Consider the following 15,219-nt stretch of genomic DNA (forward strand, 5'->3'; position numbering starts at 1 on the left):
ATCCTTTCTGCCTACAGGATGTTCCATCTACTAAGCTATAGGCCACCAGTGTTATTATTGATAGGTGCCACATCAGTACAGATACAAGAGATTTCCTCTACATGCATTAGAAGTAGAACAGTGTAAGATGTGGGTTTTGTTAAATTAAAGATGAAACATGGCTAAGCTTAGCTATTCTGTTCATATCCTTTCTATCCTGCCCACTGGATTGTGTATTTGTCACTTGTTTCATCTGTGTGGTCCATGCTATAAAATTTGCTGCTCAGGAAGGAAACGTCAGGTAAGTTCCAGTTCTGGGTCCTGTGGATTCTGTGTCTGAACTGCATGGTGTCCTCAACTACAGGGACTTACCTTCCACCTCGGCAATACAAACAAAGGCAATAGCAATACCATATAATCTTCTGGAAGTCTCTTGGACAACCTAGACCAACAACTTAAAGAGGGTCTCTCACACCTGGTGTTGGGGTTTTGGTTACATATTCTTTGGCTCTTGGAGGGAGTATTGTCAGCCCAAATAGTAAAACTTTATTTAAACTATATATGTATGTTTGTCAAAGTACTTACATGTACTATGTAAGTACTTTGGTTGGGGGATGTGAGTACTTAATAGTCTGACTCTTTATTGTGATTTTTTTTCAAATATCCAGACATTTTATGATTTCATTTCTTTTTACATCTGCATAGCATTCCATGGAATGGATATACTACAGTTCATTAGTCATTGATTAGCTGCAGGGCATTTGGTTTGTTTTCCATGCACTGGCTATTGTGAATAACAAATGATCAGCCCTGAAAACAGATACATACAAGGAACATTATGCAGACTGAGCAGGTTGTATTTTTGTGTTTAGGAATATGAGTGGTGTGTGTGTGTGTGTGTGTGTGTGTGTGCGTGCATGCTTGCCTATATGCACACATAAACATATGCATAAATGTGTCTAACAACAATAAGAGGAGAGGCCATGAATGTGTAAAAAGATCGAAGTGGCAAGTGGCAGTTCATGTGACATTTTGAAAGGAGGGAAGGGAAGGGGAGTGTCTTAGGGTTTTACTACAAACACCATGACCAAGGCAACTCTTATAAGGACTACATTTTATTGGGACTGGCTTACAGGTTCAGAGGTTCAGTTCATTATCATCAAGGCAAAGCGTGGCAGTTTCTAGGCAGTCATGGTGCAGGAGATGCTGAGAGTTCTACATCTTTATCCAAAGGCTGCTAGGGGAAGACTGGCTCCCATGTGGTTAAAAGAAGGGTCTTAAAGCCCACAGTGACACACCCACTCCAACAGGGCCACACCTCTTCATAGTAACACTCCCTGGGCCAAACATATACAAACCATCACAGGGAGGAACAATGTAATTATATAATAATTTCCAAAAGTAAAAGATATTTAAGTAAACAAAGTAATAACATTTCTGTATGTTCTGTGAAAAGCCAGAGGAACCGAGGCTTATTTTTCCCCATCACCCCACTGTAAAAAAATTAAGAAAACAAAACCAAAACATTTACTACAATGTTTGGGGGCCAAACCCAGTGTAACCAAGGGAAAATTTGGGAAGCTCACCCACCGTATTGAAGTACAGCTCTAATGAGAACATACAGAAGGGAATGAAGGAGTTAGTTTGGCCAGATTAATACTGACTTTCTTGCATCTTCACCAGTGATCTGAGTACCTTCGTCATGCTCATGATGAATTTTGGCAGGTGGATTCTAAACTCCAGATTACCCCGTAAATAAGGAGCAATGGCCACCTGTTCTTCAGTAGCTAAGCAACCCAGCCAAACCAGAAGCTAGGGCCATCCAGTCCCAAGACTAAAAATGTGTGCTTTTATTTTTTTCCAATGCTCATACAATTGCCACATGAATTAAGGCAAGCCTCCCTCTAAAAGTGGCTTTGCATCCTCAGAGGTAAGGTATCCAGGGGCAGCTAGGTGAGCCCAAGATTCACACCATTTTTGTAGAGGAGAGAAAGATTTCCTGCCTTAGAGAAATCTTACATAAGCCACCTCTGAGACCTGATTCTCATAGGATTTTTATCTGACTCTTGCCTGGTCTGTTCCCTAAGGATTAGCTGCCCCACCCCCATCCCAACTCCGTCTGTTTGCTTTTTACAGATTCATTACACACTGAAAATTAGCAGGAAATTCACAAATTCTCCCTTCCAGGGTTCACTCTAGCTCTAAATTAATGGGACCAGATCGCGCCCTCTCAGTGGTGGATTAAGAAATGGCATTGGAGAAGGCAGGTGCTTCTTTTTTGTGGTAGTCAGTTAGCTACCAGTTTCTAACATTGAAAAATGTGCTGCCTCCAAGAGTGCACTCTAGCTCTCTAGCTAAACTTTCCCCACTCTGTGGACAGAGTCCTGTCCTCTGGATCCTCTAATCTCAGTGCAGCCAGGGCAGCAGTCAGTTGACCTCTGGTTCACTGTGCAACATCAGGGGCTCTGGCCTGACTGCTGTGAACCTCTGTTTTTAGTAGCTCCAACCGGTGGTCACTCTCTAGCATTACACCATTACACAGTACTTCATTCTTATCTGCTACACACAGAGCTAACATGAGCTGGAGAGCTGGTGGGAGCTGGCTGCTACTCTCTTATCTGTTTCAGACAGCTAACATGACCTAGCTGAACTTAGCCTTTTTCTAATCTCTTATTACCATGGCTGTCTTCCCTTCCTTGAGTATGCTAGCCTGTATTATGGTTTGAATGTGAAATGCTAGATCATGTATTTGAACACCCAGATCCCAGTTGATGGTGCTGTTTTGGGAAATTGTGTGGCATGTTTATTGTGGGGATCACAGGGCATGGACTCTGATTGCCCTGCTTCTCTTTGCCACCACTTCAGCTCCATCATACTAGCCGCATCAGGATAAACTCTACCCTCTTAGCCAAAATAAATTCTCCCTCTCTCAAGTTGCTTCTGTTAGGGGTTTTATTATCAAAACACAAAAGTAACTAATATGTGCTTGTGATTCTTTTTCAACTTGTCAAGTTGAGGAATGCGTTCTTTTGTTAATTGGGGTGGGGTGGGGTCTTCTGAGACTGTAGTGGTTAGAATAAAAATGGCTCCCATAGGTCAATGGGAGTAGCACTATTAGGAGCTGTGGTCTTGGAGGAAGTGTGTCCCTGTGGAGACCTACTTTAAGGTCTCATATGCTCAGGCTAGGCCTAGTAGGGCAGTCTCCTGCTGCTTGCTAATTAAGATGTAGAACTCTCAGCTCCTTGTCCAACACCATGTCTGCCTGCCTGAATACTACTACATTTCCTGTCATGAGGATAATGGACTAAATCTCTGAAATCGTAACCCCCAAATGTTTTTCTTTATGAGTTGTTGTGTATTGTGGGACTTTGGGGGACCTACTTGAGGTTTAATAATCCTAAAGACCAAGAGGCATCTACATATTTTAAAGCTGTTGGCCTTTTTGCTGGGGCAGTCTCTCACTAGCTTCTAACTTAACCCAGCTTCTCTGCTATTTCATTTCTTCCCATGGTTCTCACTGCCACACCTCCCTGCCTTGTTCCCTTTTCTCCTTCAGTCTCCAATAATTCTTTCTCCACCTAGTCTTCCTGCTTGTCTTCTGGCCCCAGCTTTGTCTGCCAGTTCTTTATTATATAAAAGCCACATTCATTATTCAAGTACTAGACCTTCCCCACAGCAGCTTGCCTTGCTTTTAAAGGCAGGTGAGCAAGTGATAAACATTTAATTACCCTTGGCTCTGCGGTGTAGTCTTCCAGAGGTCTTTAGTTCAATTCCCAGCAAACATCTGGTGGCTCACAACCATCTGTAATAGGATCCCCGTGCCCTCCTCAATAAAAACTCTCAATAAAAGACCTGTTCTCTAAATGTTGAGGAAAGAAGAAGGCTTGGAAAAGGACTAGGGAGATCTTGGGGCTCCTACAGTTTTGATCCAGCTCATTTAAATTTCCTCCAGGAATTTTGTGGGGATCTCAAGATCAGATAGATCTTGCATTGGGTTTTGGAATATCAACCAAGAGATATCACTTTAAAATACACCTTTTTTTTGGGGGGGGGGAGGGGTGTGCCATAGTTGCCCAAATCCCTCACAGGGAAGCCAAATGATTGTTTAACCCATCCTGAAGACAATAAGATAAGCAGGCTCTTTCAGGATATTCGATAGTCCCTGTGGGAAGGGAAGAACTAACTTAAGAATAAGTACCTTTGAAATTTTATAAAACATAAAACCTGTGTGTATGTAAGCACTCATATACACAAAATAAAATGAATACACACACACACATGTATGTGTGTGTGTGAGTGTGTGTGTGTGTGTGTGTGTGTGCGCGCGCGCGCGCATCCCCTGAAAAACTCCTCAGTGACAGGATGAAGCACAAAGGCTTCAACCCAGCATTGCCTTTCCTCATAGGGAAAGATAACTAGATTTCATTTACTTTTTCATGGTTTTATTTTCATATATGTGGAGAGCTATACATTCTCCTATAGTCTCCAGTTTTTTGTGTTTTTCTCTAGTCCAGACTGGTAAGTGCAGTATTTACCTTGGGAGTTCGCCCAAAAAGATAAAAGTTTGTCCCAATGGCTGGTGAGATGGCTCAGTGGTTAAGAGCACGGGCTGCTCTTCCAGAGGTTCCTGTGGTTCCCAGCAACCACATGGTGGCTCACAACCATCTGTAATGGGATCTGGTGCCCTCTTCTGGTGTGTCTGAAGACAGAGACAGTGTACCCACATACATGGAATAAATAAATAAATCTGTAGCCTCCCCCAGCCTGAAGCAGGCTGGTACAAACCTTGTCACCACTGCGGTGGGGCCACCTGTGGTGCAGCTTTCCGACTTGGCTGGGTTGGGTCCTTTTTGAAGTGACAACTGCCCTGCTATTCTGCTACCTGCCAAGAGGCTGAACCTATCTTCCTGAGAGATTCCTGAATTAGCAACCAGCCTGGCGATGGAATGCTGGCAGAATGGCTCCAGGCACTAAGAGTGGACTGGCAGGGAGGTGGGGGTGGGTAGATGGGGTTGATGGGGGTGGGGGGTATGGGCCTTTCCCCTTATAAGCATGGTCTCTTAGTAAACTCGTGGGCCTTGAACAGAATCCTGTCTTGGTCTCCATTAATTTCTCTCGCAGTCTAAGTCTCTTTCAGCCCCAGCCTGCCTCCCAGGTGTACCCGGTCCCTGTAGGCCGTGGGCTGCATACAACATAAATCCTAAAAAAAAAGTTTCCCCCAAGCAATTCTGTGAATGGAAAGAGTTTGGACAACGAATGAGAAACTGTTATACTCTCAGGGGAAAAAGAAGAGCAAATGAGACCCCAAGGGACTGACAAGACTCCTAAGAAGTTGGGGAAGAGATGCTCTTCAACATAGGTGGCACAGTGATGGAAAACCACTGCTGCTCAAGCCAAGGTCCTGAGTTTGATGCTAGGGGTTGGTAAGAAGCTTGATACCGTGGCACAAATCTGCAATCCCAGTGATCCTATGGCAAGATGGGAGTCAGGAAAGGCAGACTTGGTCAGAGGCTATTCATCCTGGCATCTACCAATGAGCAGAAGAAGTGAGAGACCCTGCCCTGTTAGAGTGGAAGGGAATAGCCAGTGGAATATTTTCTTCTGACCTCCATATGCATGCAATGGAATGCTCATATGTGTGCATGCACATTCATGCGTGCACCCATGTGTACACATACACACATACAATACAGGCAAGCCATGGCTTTACCTTACCTTCTTTTAATGAAAGGCTGGGGGCTGAGGTAGGATTGCATGTTCAAGGCTAGCCTGAGCTACATAACAAGTCTTTGTGTGTGTGTGTCTGTGTGTCTGTCTGTCTCTGTGTGTGTGTGTGTGTGTGTGTGTGTGTGTAGTCCTGGCTTTCCTGGATCTTGCTTTGTAGGCCAGAGGGGTCTCAGACTCACAGAGATCCAACTGCCTCTGCCTCCTAAGTGGTGGGATTAAAGGTGTGTACCACCATTGCCCAGCTAAGACCCTAAATATATATTTTAAGTTTATACTTGACTGAAAGTATAAATAAACCTTTCTACTATTAAGACCCCTGCTCTCAGAAGTTCCTCCTTATATTTGTTGCTGGTCCTTAACGATTCATGGTCACTGAAATCGGTGCTTTACACATTAACTCTACACTAACTAACGCTAGCAAGCAGTATACAGACCCTCCCTTCCTAAGCTCCTTCTACGTCTAACTTATGAAAAAGAAGTCTCACCTGGAAAAGTGTCTGCTGGAAATACAGAGCATAAATTACACAAACCATCAGACACTTTTATATATGCAGAATGTCTTATCACTCATGCCTTTCTCAGATCCTGCCGGCCTCAACTCTGTGGAGCGATCTAAGAGAGATAAGATAATAATCCTCTACCAAGGCTGAGCCTCAGCTTGGTGAGGAGGTCCTGGGGAAGGGGTGTTTGGGAGCATAGGAAGAATGACTCGAAGTCAATTGTGGGTACACGCTGATCACCCTGTCCTCTGCTCAAGACAGCTTTGAGATCACGGACTTCCACCATGACTGGACGAAAATTCATGCTGTCCCAGGCTGACCTTGAGCTCAGACATCTGCCTGCCTTTGTATCTTTTAGAGAAGCTAGCTCATTATCGCAGTTGCCCTTTGTTCTTTTAGGTTCCTGAAGCCCCTCATAAAATTCATATCGCATCCATATATTTTGCGTAGTTGTGAAATCCTGTTTATATATTGCTGAACTCCTGTTTTCAGAGTTATTTCTCATAGTCTTAGGGGCTGTCCTGAAGATCACAGCATTTACCATTTTGCTGAGGAACATAGACACAGCCTTGCCTCTAGAACTCTGGCTGCTTCTAATTATCATAGAGTCTTAACCTTAACAGGGAGAGCATTCCTCAAAGGAGAATCATTAAAATCTGTACATTATTATACAAACAAGCCTTGCAACTACAGCATTGAATAGCACTCATGGAGATGCATGTTCTGCTGGCTCTGCTCTAGGGGCAGGACCGTGTCACACTGTCCCTTCCATGGCCACGCAGGACTTGGCATCCTCCAAAATAATCCTGTTTGAAACAGAAAGGTAGAACCTCCCTTTTCTTTCTTTCTTCAAAAGAAAGAAAGAAAAAAGATCTTAGCTTCTTAATAAAGCTTTTATGACCCACCCTTTCCCCCTTCCTTGACCACAGTTATGTTAGCATTTCATCCAGAGACTCAGCAGGAGTCAGCAGTGACATGAATCTTCTGTGATTAAACTAGTTATTTCCTATGCTTGTATTTAATAAACAGGGTTTGGTTTTTGGTTTTGGTTTTGGTTTTGGCTTATCATGGGTACTTCTGAAAGCAGTATCGGTTGGGTTTCTCGGGTGTTGTGTGAATGACCCAGATAGGCCTATCCCTAGCATCATACTCCACCATTAATAAATATCAACCCTCAGAGAAGATGCTGACATGAATCAAACATGCAATCTGTGTCATATAGAAGTAGATAATTTACTCCTATCTTCACACACATACACCACACATGCACGCATTCACTCACGCACGCGCATGAGCATGCTCGTCCATGCATGAAAGCAGGCTTGTACACACAGAAAACCACTTGACAGTGTTTATATGCATAAACCTTCCTTTCCTCCATGCCTGCTAATATTACATTCATTGGTTTTGATGTTTCATGCTCTCATGTATTCTAATTTGGCTTCTTGTGCTGTGGTAAACACTGTTCAAAAGCAACTTGGGAGGGAAATGTTTATTTGACTTAAACTTAGAGATGATAATCCATCAGGGAGGAAATTCAGGGAGGAAACTCAGGGCAGAAAAGTCAAGGCAGGAAACTAGGTAGGAATCATGGAGGAATTCTGCTTGCTGGTTCATTCATTGGCACATGCACAGCAAGATTTCATATATATAGGCCAAGACTACCTGTGTAGGGATGGAAGCACTCACAGTTGACTGTGTCATACTACAACAGTCAGGAATCCAGGATAAAAGTGCCACAATATGCCTGCAAGCTAGTGTGGTGCAAGCAGCTCTTTTCAGATGTCCCAGGATATGTCAAGCTGAGGATAAAAGATAACCAAGAAACTGCTCAAACATAGAGGTGCATCCTTTATAATGCACAACATCAACAGACTATACCAAATTTGTTATTTGTGGGTCACTTTCTTTTTTTTCCTTTCTTTCTTTTTTTCGTTTTCTTCTTCTTTTTTTCTTCTTTCTTTCTTTCTTTCTTTCTTTCTTTCTTTCTTTCTTTCTTTCTTCTTTCTTTCTTTCTTTGTTTCTTTCTTTTTTTTTTGTTGGTTTTGGCTTTAGCTATTGCGGTCACTTTCAATGAATGCTTTTAGCATATAAATATTGAAAGAAGTTATTTATGTAATTTTCAGACTTTACTACCTAAGGAGGGTTTCATTTTAATTCTCTAGTAAGCCAAAAGTCTTCTTGGTTCTTAGTATCTTTCCAGTAATGTGTGACCTGTTTCCTTTCAAGCTTTCTTCTTTGCTCATTTGTTTTGCTCTTAAATCGTATGGTAATAAGCATTTCTGGTGACATTTAAAAAAAAAAAAAAAGATACCTTCTTTGGCAAAGACTTTTTTGTCCAGGACATTAGCAAAGGGTAGAAGATATCTGTTCCAAAGGCACAGACATAAGGAAAAAGGTTGTGTGATTCTACAGCTCACAGGAGTCCAGAACAGCAGGAACCAGTCGTGATCTTTAAGTGAGTAGGTATCCTTGGGATGGAATTGCCTTCTAGACAGGATCAGAAAGACCAGAAAGAAGTCACAGGAGAAAAATGTACCTTGCTACTTGGCATTTCAGAAAGAAAACAAACAACAACAACAACAACAAAACAGACCTGGGAAAAGAAACCAGGAAGGCGCATTGGAACACTTGGTTGTGAGGATATTAACGTCACAGAGGGGAGCTGCATTTAGAATGCAGGGTTCATTTCCCCAGTGAGCCTCAGCGCCTTCTCATAGTAAAACAGAGCTTTTTTCTCTTGCCCTTTCAGTTTGTAGACTAGCCCAAGAAGGCTGGTACTCTCTACAAGATAAACATTCCGGCGAACACGTCTTTCAGCCACTTTCTCCAAAGCAGTCAGTAGTTTCCTCCAAGCAAAGGACTTCTCTTCTATTTTTAGGCCTTTTAAGTAGAGGGTGATTGCCTTGTCTTCTGACTGCTTTTGAAACTGTAGGAAACGGCCATAGCGGAGGTGAATATCCTGCCCTATGTGAGCCACCAGGGGCTTGTTGTTCAGTGCCTTCTGGAAATTTCTCTCTGCTTCTTCATACTGGTGAATTTCTGCCTGCACTTCAGCCATGCCAACATAGGCCATCTCAAAGGTGGGCCTCAGTTTCAAAGTCTCTTGAAATTCATGAATGGCCTGTTGTGCCAATTCTTGCACATTGTCCTGCCTTCTGGGCTGCCTGTTTCGGGATGTCCTCAGTTGGAAGATTTGTTGCTTGTGGCAGAGCCCTTTTTGATAATGTAAGTAGCCAGAGGAAGGTGATGCCTGCAAGGCCCTGTTTAGAAGATGAAGAGCTTTGCCTATGCAATGTTTCCTACGGAAATATTTGGCTGCATAGCGAATGACATAGCTTTGGCAAGATGTGCTGCTGAGGGCTTCTTCAATGTGTGCTTCTGCTTCAACATGTTCTCCTAAATCCTGAAGCTTTAGGGCAAGGAGAACTTTAAGGTATGGATTTTCTGGATTTAACCTGACAGCCTTCCTCAAAGGTTCTAGAGAAATAAAGTTGTCATCTAAATCTTGGCGATAGGCTACGACTGCGTAGCCAGTGTTGTACTCAGGGTTTTCTGGCTCCACTTTCAGAGCCTTCGCAAAGCAGGCCATGGCTCGTGTATAATTTCTTCCTCCACACTTCAACAAGGCCCAGCCTTCCTCACAGTCCATCTCAGCACACTCCAGCCTGTAGCGGAAGGGACTTGAAAATTCCTTGCAAACCTTCTCCACCTTATCCAGGTAGATCTGGGCTTCTGCCAAGCTGCCCCTGTGGTAATGCAGCCAGGCACAGTTGCCCCAGGTCACCAGGCTTCTCTTGCTCAACTGCTCGCTCTGGATCAAGGCTTCAGCTTCTTTCAAGCTCTGTAGGGCTTCATCCTGCTGGCCTTTCAGGTGTCTCACGTAGGCCCGGAGGTTGTGCATCCCCAGTGGGTCTTTGATGTCAAGGAACTGGACCTGCTCTGAGATTCTCACTTCCAAATCAGGTATGTCATTATCTTCAAATAGCAGCTTCCATGTGAAGTGACATCTCAGCTGAAGCAGATTCTCCATGACCTGGTCACCATCAGCATTCTTTCTGTGAGAAAGAGGCAGAGTGACTTGTTATTTGAGAAGTGGCCAGAAATGGACACCGAGGCAAACATGTCTTCCAACATTCTTGCTCTTTTACCCAAAGTCTCATGCTTAGTGTTGCTTTAGAGTCCCTTAATTTTCTATTGAACATCAAAACCTCAGCTCCATGTATTTGAACTGTCAGAGACTCCTTCCACATGCATGAATATGTACAATCATAGATTGTAAACTGACAATTTCAGTCAAGGCTAGACATAGCTGGCCACAGGAAGACAGACACACACAAAGATGCCAGACTCCTTCTCTGAGGCTTGAAACTCTGAAAATGATTTCTTCTTTTGCTACTGTCTTTGAGGACTATGTGTCCACTTGCATGCTACCTGAGTTGACATACAAATAGGACCTATCAATTGGCTAAACAATGAACACGTCCTTTCATCTCAGACACAAACAAGGAGCTGGTGTGATAGTCTCAAGAAGTAGGCTGTCTCAGATTAAGTGGACCCGCACTCTTCCTTCTGACACTAGGGACATGACTTTTCTTGGTCCATTTATTTTTGGGTGATTTAGGTGGGGACCTTCTAGAGAGTGACAAGCCTTAGTTCCCCTCTTCTATGGTTTGAAGGATTCCCTGAATTTTAAAGATATCTATACAAACTAAAAGCCTTTCTTTGTCTCCTTATAGTACAGTTCCAGAGCCTCCCAGGAGTGTATCACTGCACACCTTAGGGTCACATTGTACTTTTCTGTGAAATGTGAATAACTTTAGTATTTCCCAACCCTGGCCTTTGGGGCTACTAGTGAGTCTATGAATATACAATACATGGAATATATTATAAAACCCTATAGGAGTTTCCTATTTTTCTATTAGTGTTGAGGACAAGAGACAGAATTTAGTGACTCATGTTTTGGGTAGGTACCCAAAAGCAAGCAGCTTTGAATCATGTGTAGGGTTTGAAGACAAAAGACTCTTGGTTTTGTTGGTGGTTGTCTCTGCCAGAGGCCATGTATGCTATAATGCATAAACCAGTTGTCATTGGTTTTGATTTGGTCAGATGGCAAGAATAGTGACAGAGAGGTATGACAACCTGTTAAGTATTTCCCATAAAGAAGACAGGAGCTTGGAGTACTTAAGGGTATACCAATAGAAAATGACAGCCATCCAGACACCTCCTGAGTCTGCCAGTTGGACTGAGTAGCTCCTGCATCCCCTGTTCATTCACCCAGTATATGTTATAAACTAAAAGCTTGGGACCATTGATAGCCCCTATATCCTCATCCTAATTCTATTGTAGGAAGCTTGTCCTTCTTCTTCTTCTTCTTCTTTTTTTTTTCAGTCAAGCTCCCACTTATAACCCCACAGGGAGTCTTCTTTATGAAAACTACTTGCTGTGGTCTATGGATATCAGTTTTGAATACTGCAAGACCAGAATGCAGCATCATTGACTCAAAGAAAGCTTGGTGTGACTGACCGAAATTCTATAAAGTCTCCAAGGCACTCCAACAACAAACATGATTTTGAAAACATAGAATTGGACTCATAATAAATCTAAAACAATCAACACTTTATAGTGCTAGCATGAATAGCCCTTAAAGAGAAAAAGGACATATGTGTCACAGGGGTTGGGGACACAAAAACCCAAGAGTTAAAATCCAACATGTATGGCTGAGCCCTTCTGCCTAGGCTGCCATAGCCAAGGGACTATGAACTCAGTGGCTTTCACAACAGAGCCTTATTTTATTGTAACTCAGCAAGTTATAAATCTCAGATCAAACTGCTTGCCTATCTATGTAAAGCTTCATCTAGGAGGCATTTCTTCCTGACTTGCAGAGGGTTACTTTCTTGCTACATCCTCCCACAGTCTGTCCTGTCAGTACCATGAACTGAGAACCTTAGATTTGCTTCCTCTTCTTATAGGAAAGCTTTCCAATCCTGTAGCAGGTGCCCTGCCCTTGTGTCTTCAGCAAACTTTAATCTCTGTTTATACATTTTTACCTTTCTCTATGTATAAGTACAATTCTTGTGGCTGATTTGGAAGGGGACCCAGTTTGAACATTAGTATAGCCAAGTGATTTTGACTTAGTGACATAATTTCTAAGGTGTAAATCTGATGAAAGCAGTTTCTTTTGGGGATGTTTTAAGTCGCTTGTATAAATGATTAAAATAGAGTAGGAAGGAAATATTAAGAGAGTTTAGTCACAGTTTAAGATGGGGAATAAGCTCCCAACAAAACATGGCAAGCAAGCTTTAAATCTTTGCATCTATCTAAGAGGTCAGGGTTGAAAGAGCTTACTGAGTTAGAGATAATCCTGCAAGCAGCTACAATCAGGTCCTAAGAGAAGAGGCTGCCCAGAGTGTCAGTGTCTTGCTGTCACACTAAGGGAACAGTTTAGAGCAAGACTGAGCCACAAATTGAGTTCCCACTTTTCTCCCTAGGTTTTTTTCCTATAGTTGTGGTCTGTTGTGTTTTGTGTGTGTGTTCCAGTGACATGTCTAATTGTGTACAGAGCCTGAAATGCTGTCAAGGTAGTTTATCATTTTGGTTTCAGTCCTGGCAAAGGTTCAGTCTCATTAAAGGTAAGAGATATTTTTCAGAAAACAAGATTTAACCATGTGTCGAGGCATTCTACCCGGTACCTGACAAAGGGAGGTGGAAAAAGGAAAATGAGAAGATGACACGTTCTCAGCTAAAGTGGGGACTGAAAGTCTGCAGGTATCTACTTTGAGATGAGGACTTATGGGTTAGAGAAGTAAGTGCATATCTTATTAAGGTGATACATAGAGAGAGGTTCCTTCTATTTTGGAAATCTGATCTTTGGTATAGTTCTGAATGCCATTTCTCCTGGAAAGTCCAACTCTTTTGGAAACCTCACCAATAAGCATGCCCAAATGTGAGCGGAACAAGATTGACACCAGACTTAACTATACACAGAGAACAAGAGCAGCCAAGCAAAGCCTGGAGAGGAGGACTCCCCCAGGAAAGAGACCAGCTATTGGTTGTCCAACACCAAAGGTTGAGGAAAGAGAACAGCCATCGGTTGTCCAACACCAAATGTTGATTCCTGATAGCATATACATAATTAACATTATAAGGACTTAACAGGTTATAATTAGAAATTTATGTATATGTACGTGTGTGTGTGTGTGTGTATGAGGTACTTATGCCAAGGCATGCATACGAAGGTCAGAGGACAGCACAACATTAGGCACTGGTCTTCACCTTGCTCATTTGAAGTTGAAAGCCAAGTGCTTTCTTTCTCTTCTCAGTACTAGGATTCAACCCTGGCCCTTATGGTTGTTTGGTGAGCCCTTTACCCACAGAGCCATCTGCCCAGCACCATTTTAAATCTTCAAGGGAAGCAGTTGTGAGGCTCCCCTGACCCCTTGACATGGTATTTCAGAGCTTATGGAGTGTGTTGGGAGATTGGGGACCACAGAAAGAGCATCAGTGGCCATGAATGCTGGAAGTTTTCAGAAAAACACTATCAGTTCTTCCTTCCCTAGGCTTTAAGTAATGGAAGGAAGATGCCCAAAATGTCCTTGATCTGCCAACCTGGAGAAGAGACAGGGAGCATTATTCTTGGCATCGAAGGGTTCCTGAGTGTGGAGAGCTCTTGGTGCCACTTTCTAGGAATTTGACATTGGGCTAGAACAAGGAAATAGGCTCAAGATGGCTACAGCTGAGGAAAGTGTTCTTTGTATATTGATGGGTCTTGTTAAGACCCTGAATAAGGTAATCATGGGACCTTTGTCTATGCTTTGTTTGTTCCTTATCTACTCTGTTTATGCCTTGTTTGTTCCTTGACTACTTTGTTTATGCCTTAGGACTGACCATATTCTTGGCATGTCTCTAGAATGGTAGTAAAGCAGACTGGAGAAAAATAAATACACATCAGCTTTAGAACTGGCTGGAGTCAAGTTATAGTATTGTCTAATTGTTTTTTCTTTCTTCAATATTCATTCCCTCCCTCCAGACCCTGTTGACTGAATGAGCTGGCTTGGTCAGCTGAGCCTGTGTCCCAGTGCTCCTTGGGCTTGTGTCCCCCAGTTTACTAGTCCATTCCCATTTCCAGAGTGCTTTTTCTTTTCTAAGGAAATGTTTCTTTTCTCATCATTTGTGTCTGGTCCAATTCACTGATGCTGGACAAAAATATTTGGGTATTTCAACAGTGCCCCTGGAAAAGTTTGACAGTTACTCCTGTACTCTGGACTCTATAGATAACATTTGATAAGCCAAGCTAGATAGAGACAAAAGGGTAAGAAGTTTCTGGTCTTTCTCTCTCTGTCTATATCTATCTGTCTCTGTCTATCTGTCTGTCTGTCTCTCTCTCTGTTTCTCTCTCTGTCTCTCTGTCTCTGTCTCTGTCTCTGTCTCTGTCTCTGTCTCTGTCTCTGTCTCTCTCTCTCTCTCTCTCTCTCTCTGTGTGTGTGTGTGTCCCTCCCTTTCTGTTTTATCTTCTCTCTCTGACTGTCAGTTGGGAGCACATAGGTCCTTGCCTCCTATAAACAGATAAACAGATAAACACTAATAACCTTGTATTTTGTGTTCTCTGTAGAGCCAGAACACATTAACCTCATACAGCAGGACCAGAGATGGCTAATAGCATAGGTAACCTTTGCTTTATTTGTATGGTCAGAGGCTCCCCCAAGCTCACACAACCAGGGATGGAAATGGTAATAGTCCAAATGACCTCCGTACTTTCTGTATGACTTACACCATACCAGATCTTTCCCTGGGCCCTTCCGCTAACACATGAAGCCTATCTCTAGAACTAATCTTCTTGAGCGAAGTCACATGTACTTTGAATTGAGTTTCAGTGTAATTATACCTCATGATACCTCCATGTACACAGAGGATTGTATTACACCAGGAAACATTTTGCTATGTTTTATTGTGCTGAAATATACTTACAACAAACGGTGCCAGGTTAGACTCTAGAAGTTTGAACCGACATTGG

General features: G+C 42.8%; 1 protein-coding gene across 1 annotated transcript in view; it reads right to left on the bottom strand.

Annotated features, from left to right (window-relative positions):
* Nucleotides 1–7,683: 7,683 nt before the first annotated feature.
* Nucleotides 7,684–15,219, bottom strand: part of LOC110286028 (antiviral innate immune response effector IFIT1) — a 9,400-nt gene continuing 1,864 nt past the window's right edge. Inside the window, exon 2 of the mRNA XM_085833971.1 lies at nt 7,684–10,264. Coding sequence (XP_085690097.1) covers nt 8,878–10,264 — 1,387 coding nt within the window. The 3' untranslated portion in view covers nt 7,684–8,877. The remainder of the gene's footprint in view (nt 10,265–15,219) is intronic.

Source organism: Mus caroli, unplaced genomic scaffold, assembly GCF_978045245.1.
Source record: "Mus caroli unplaced genomic scaffold, Mus_caroli_1 scaffold_20, whole genome shotgun sequence".
NCBI lineage: Eukaryota > Metazoa > Chordata > Mammalia > Rodentia > Muridae > Mus > Mus caroli.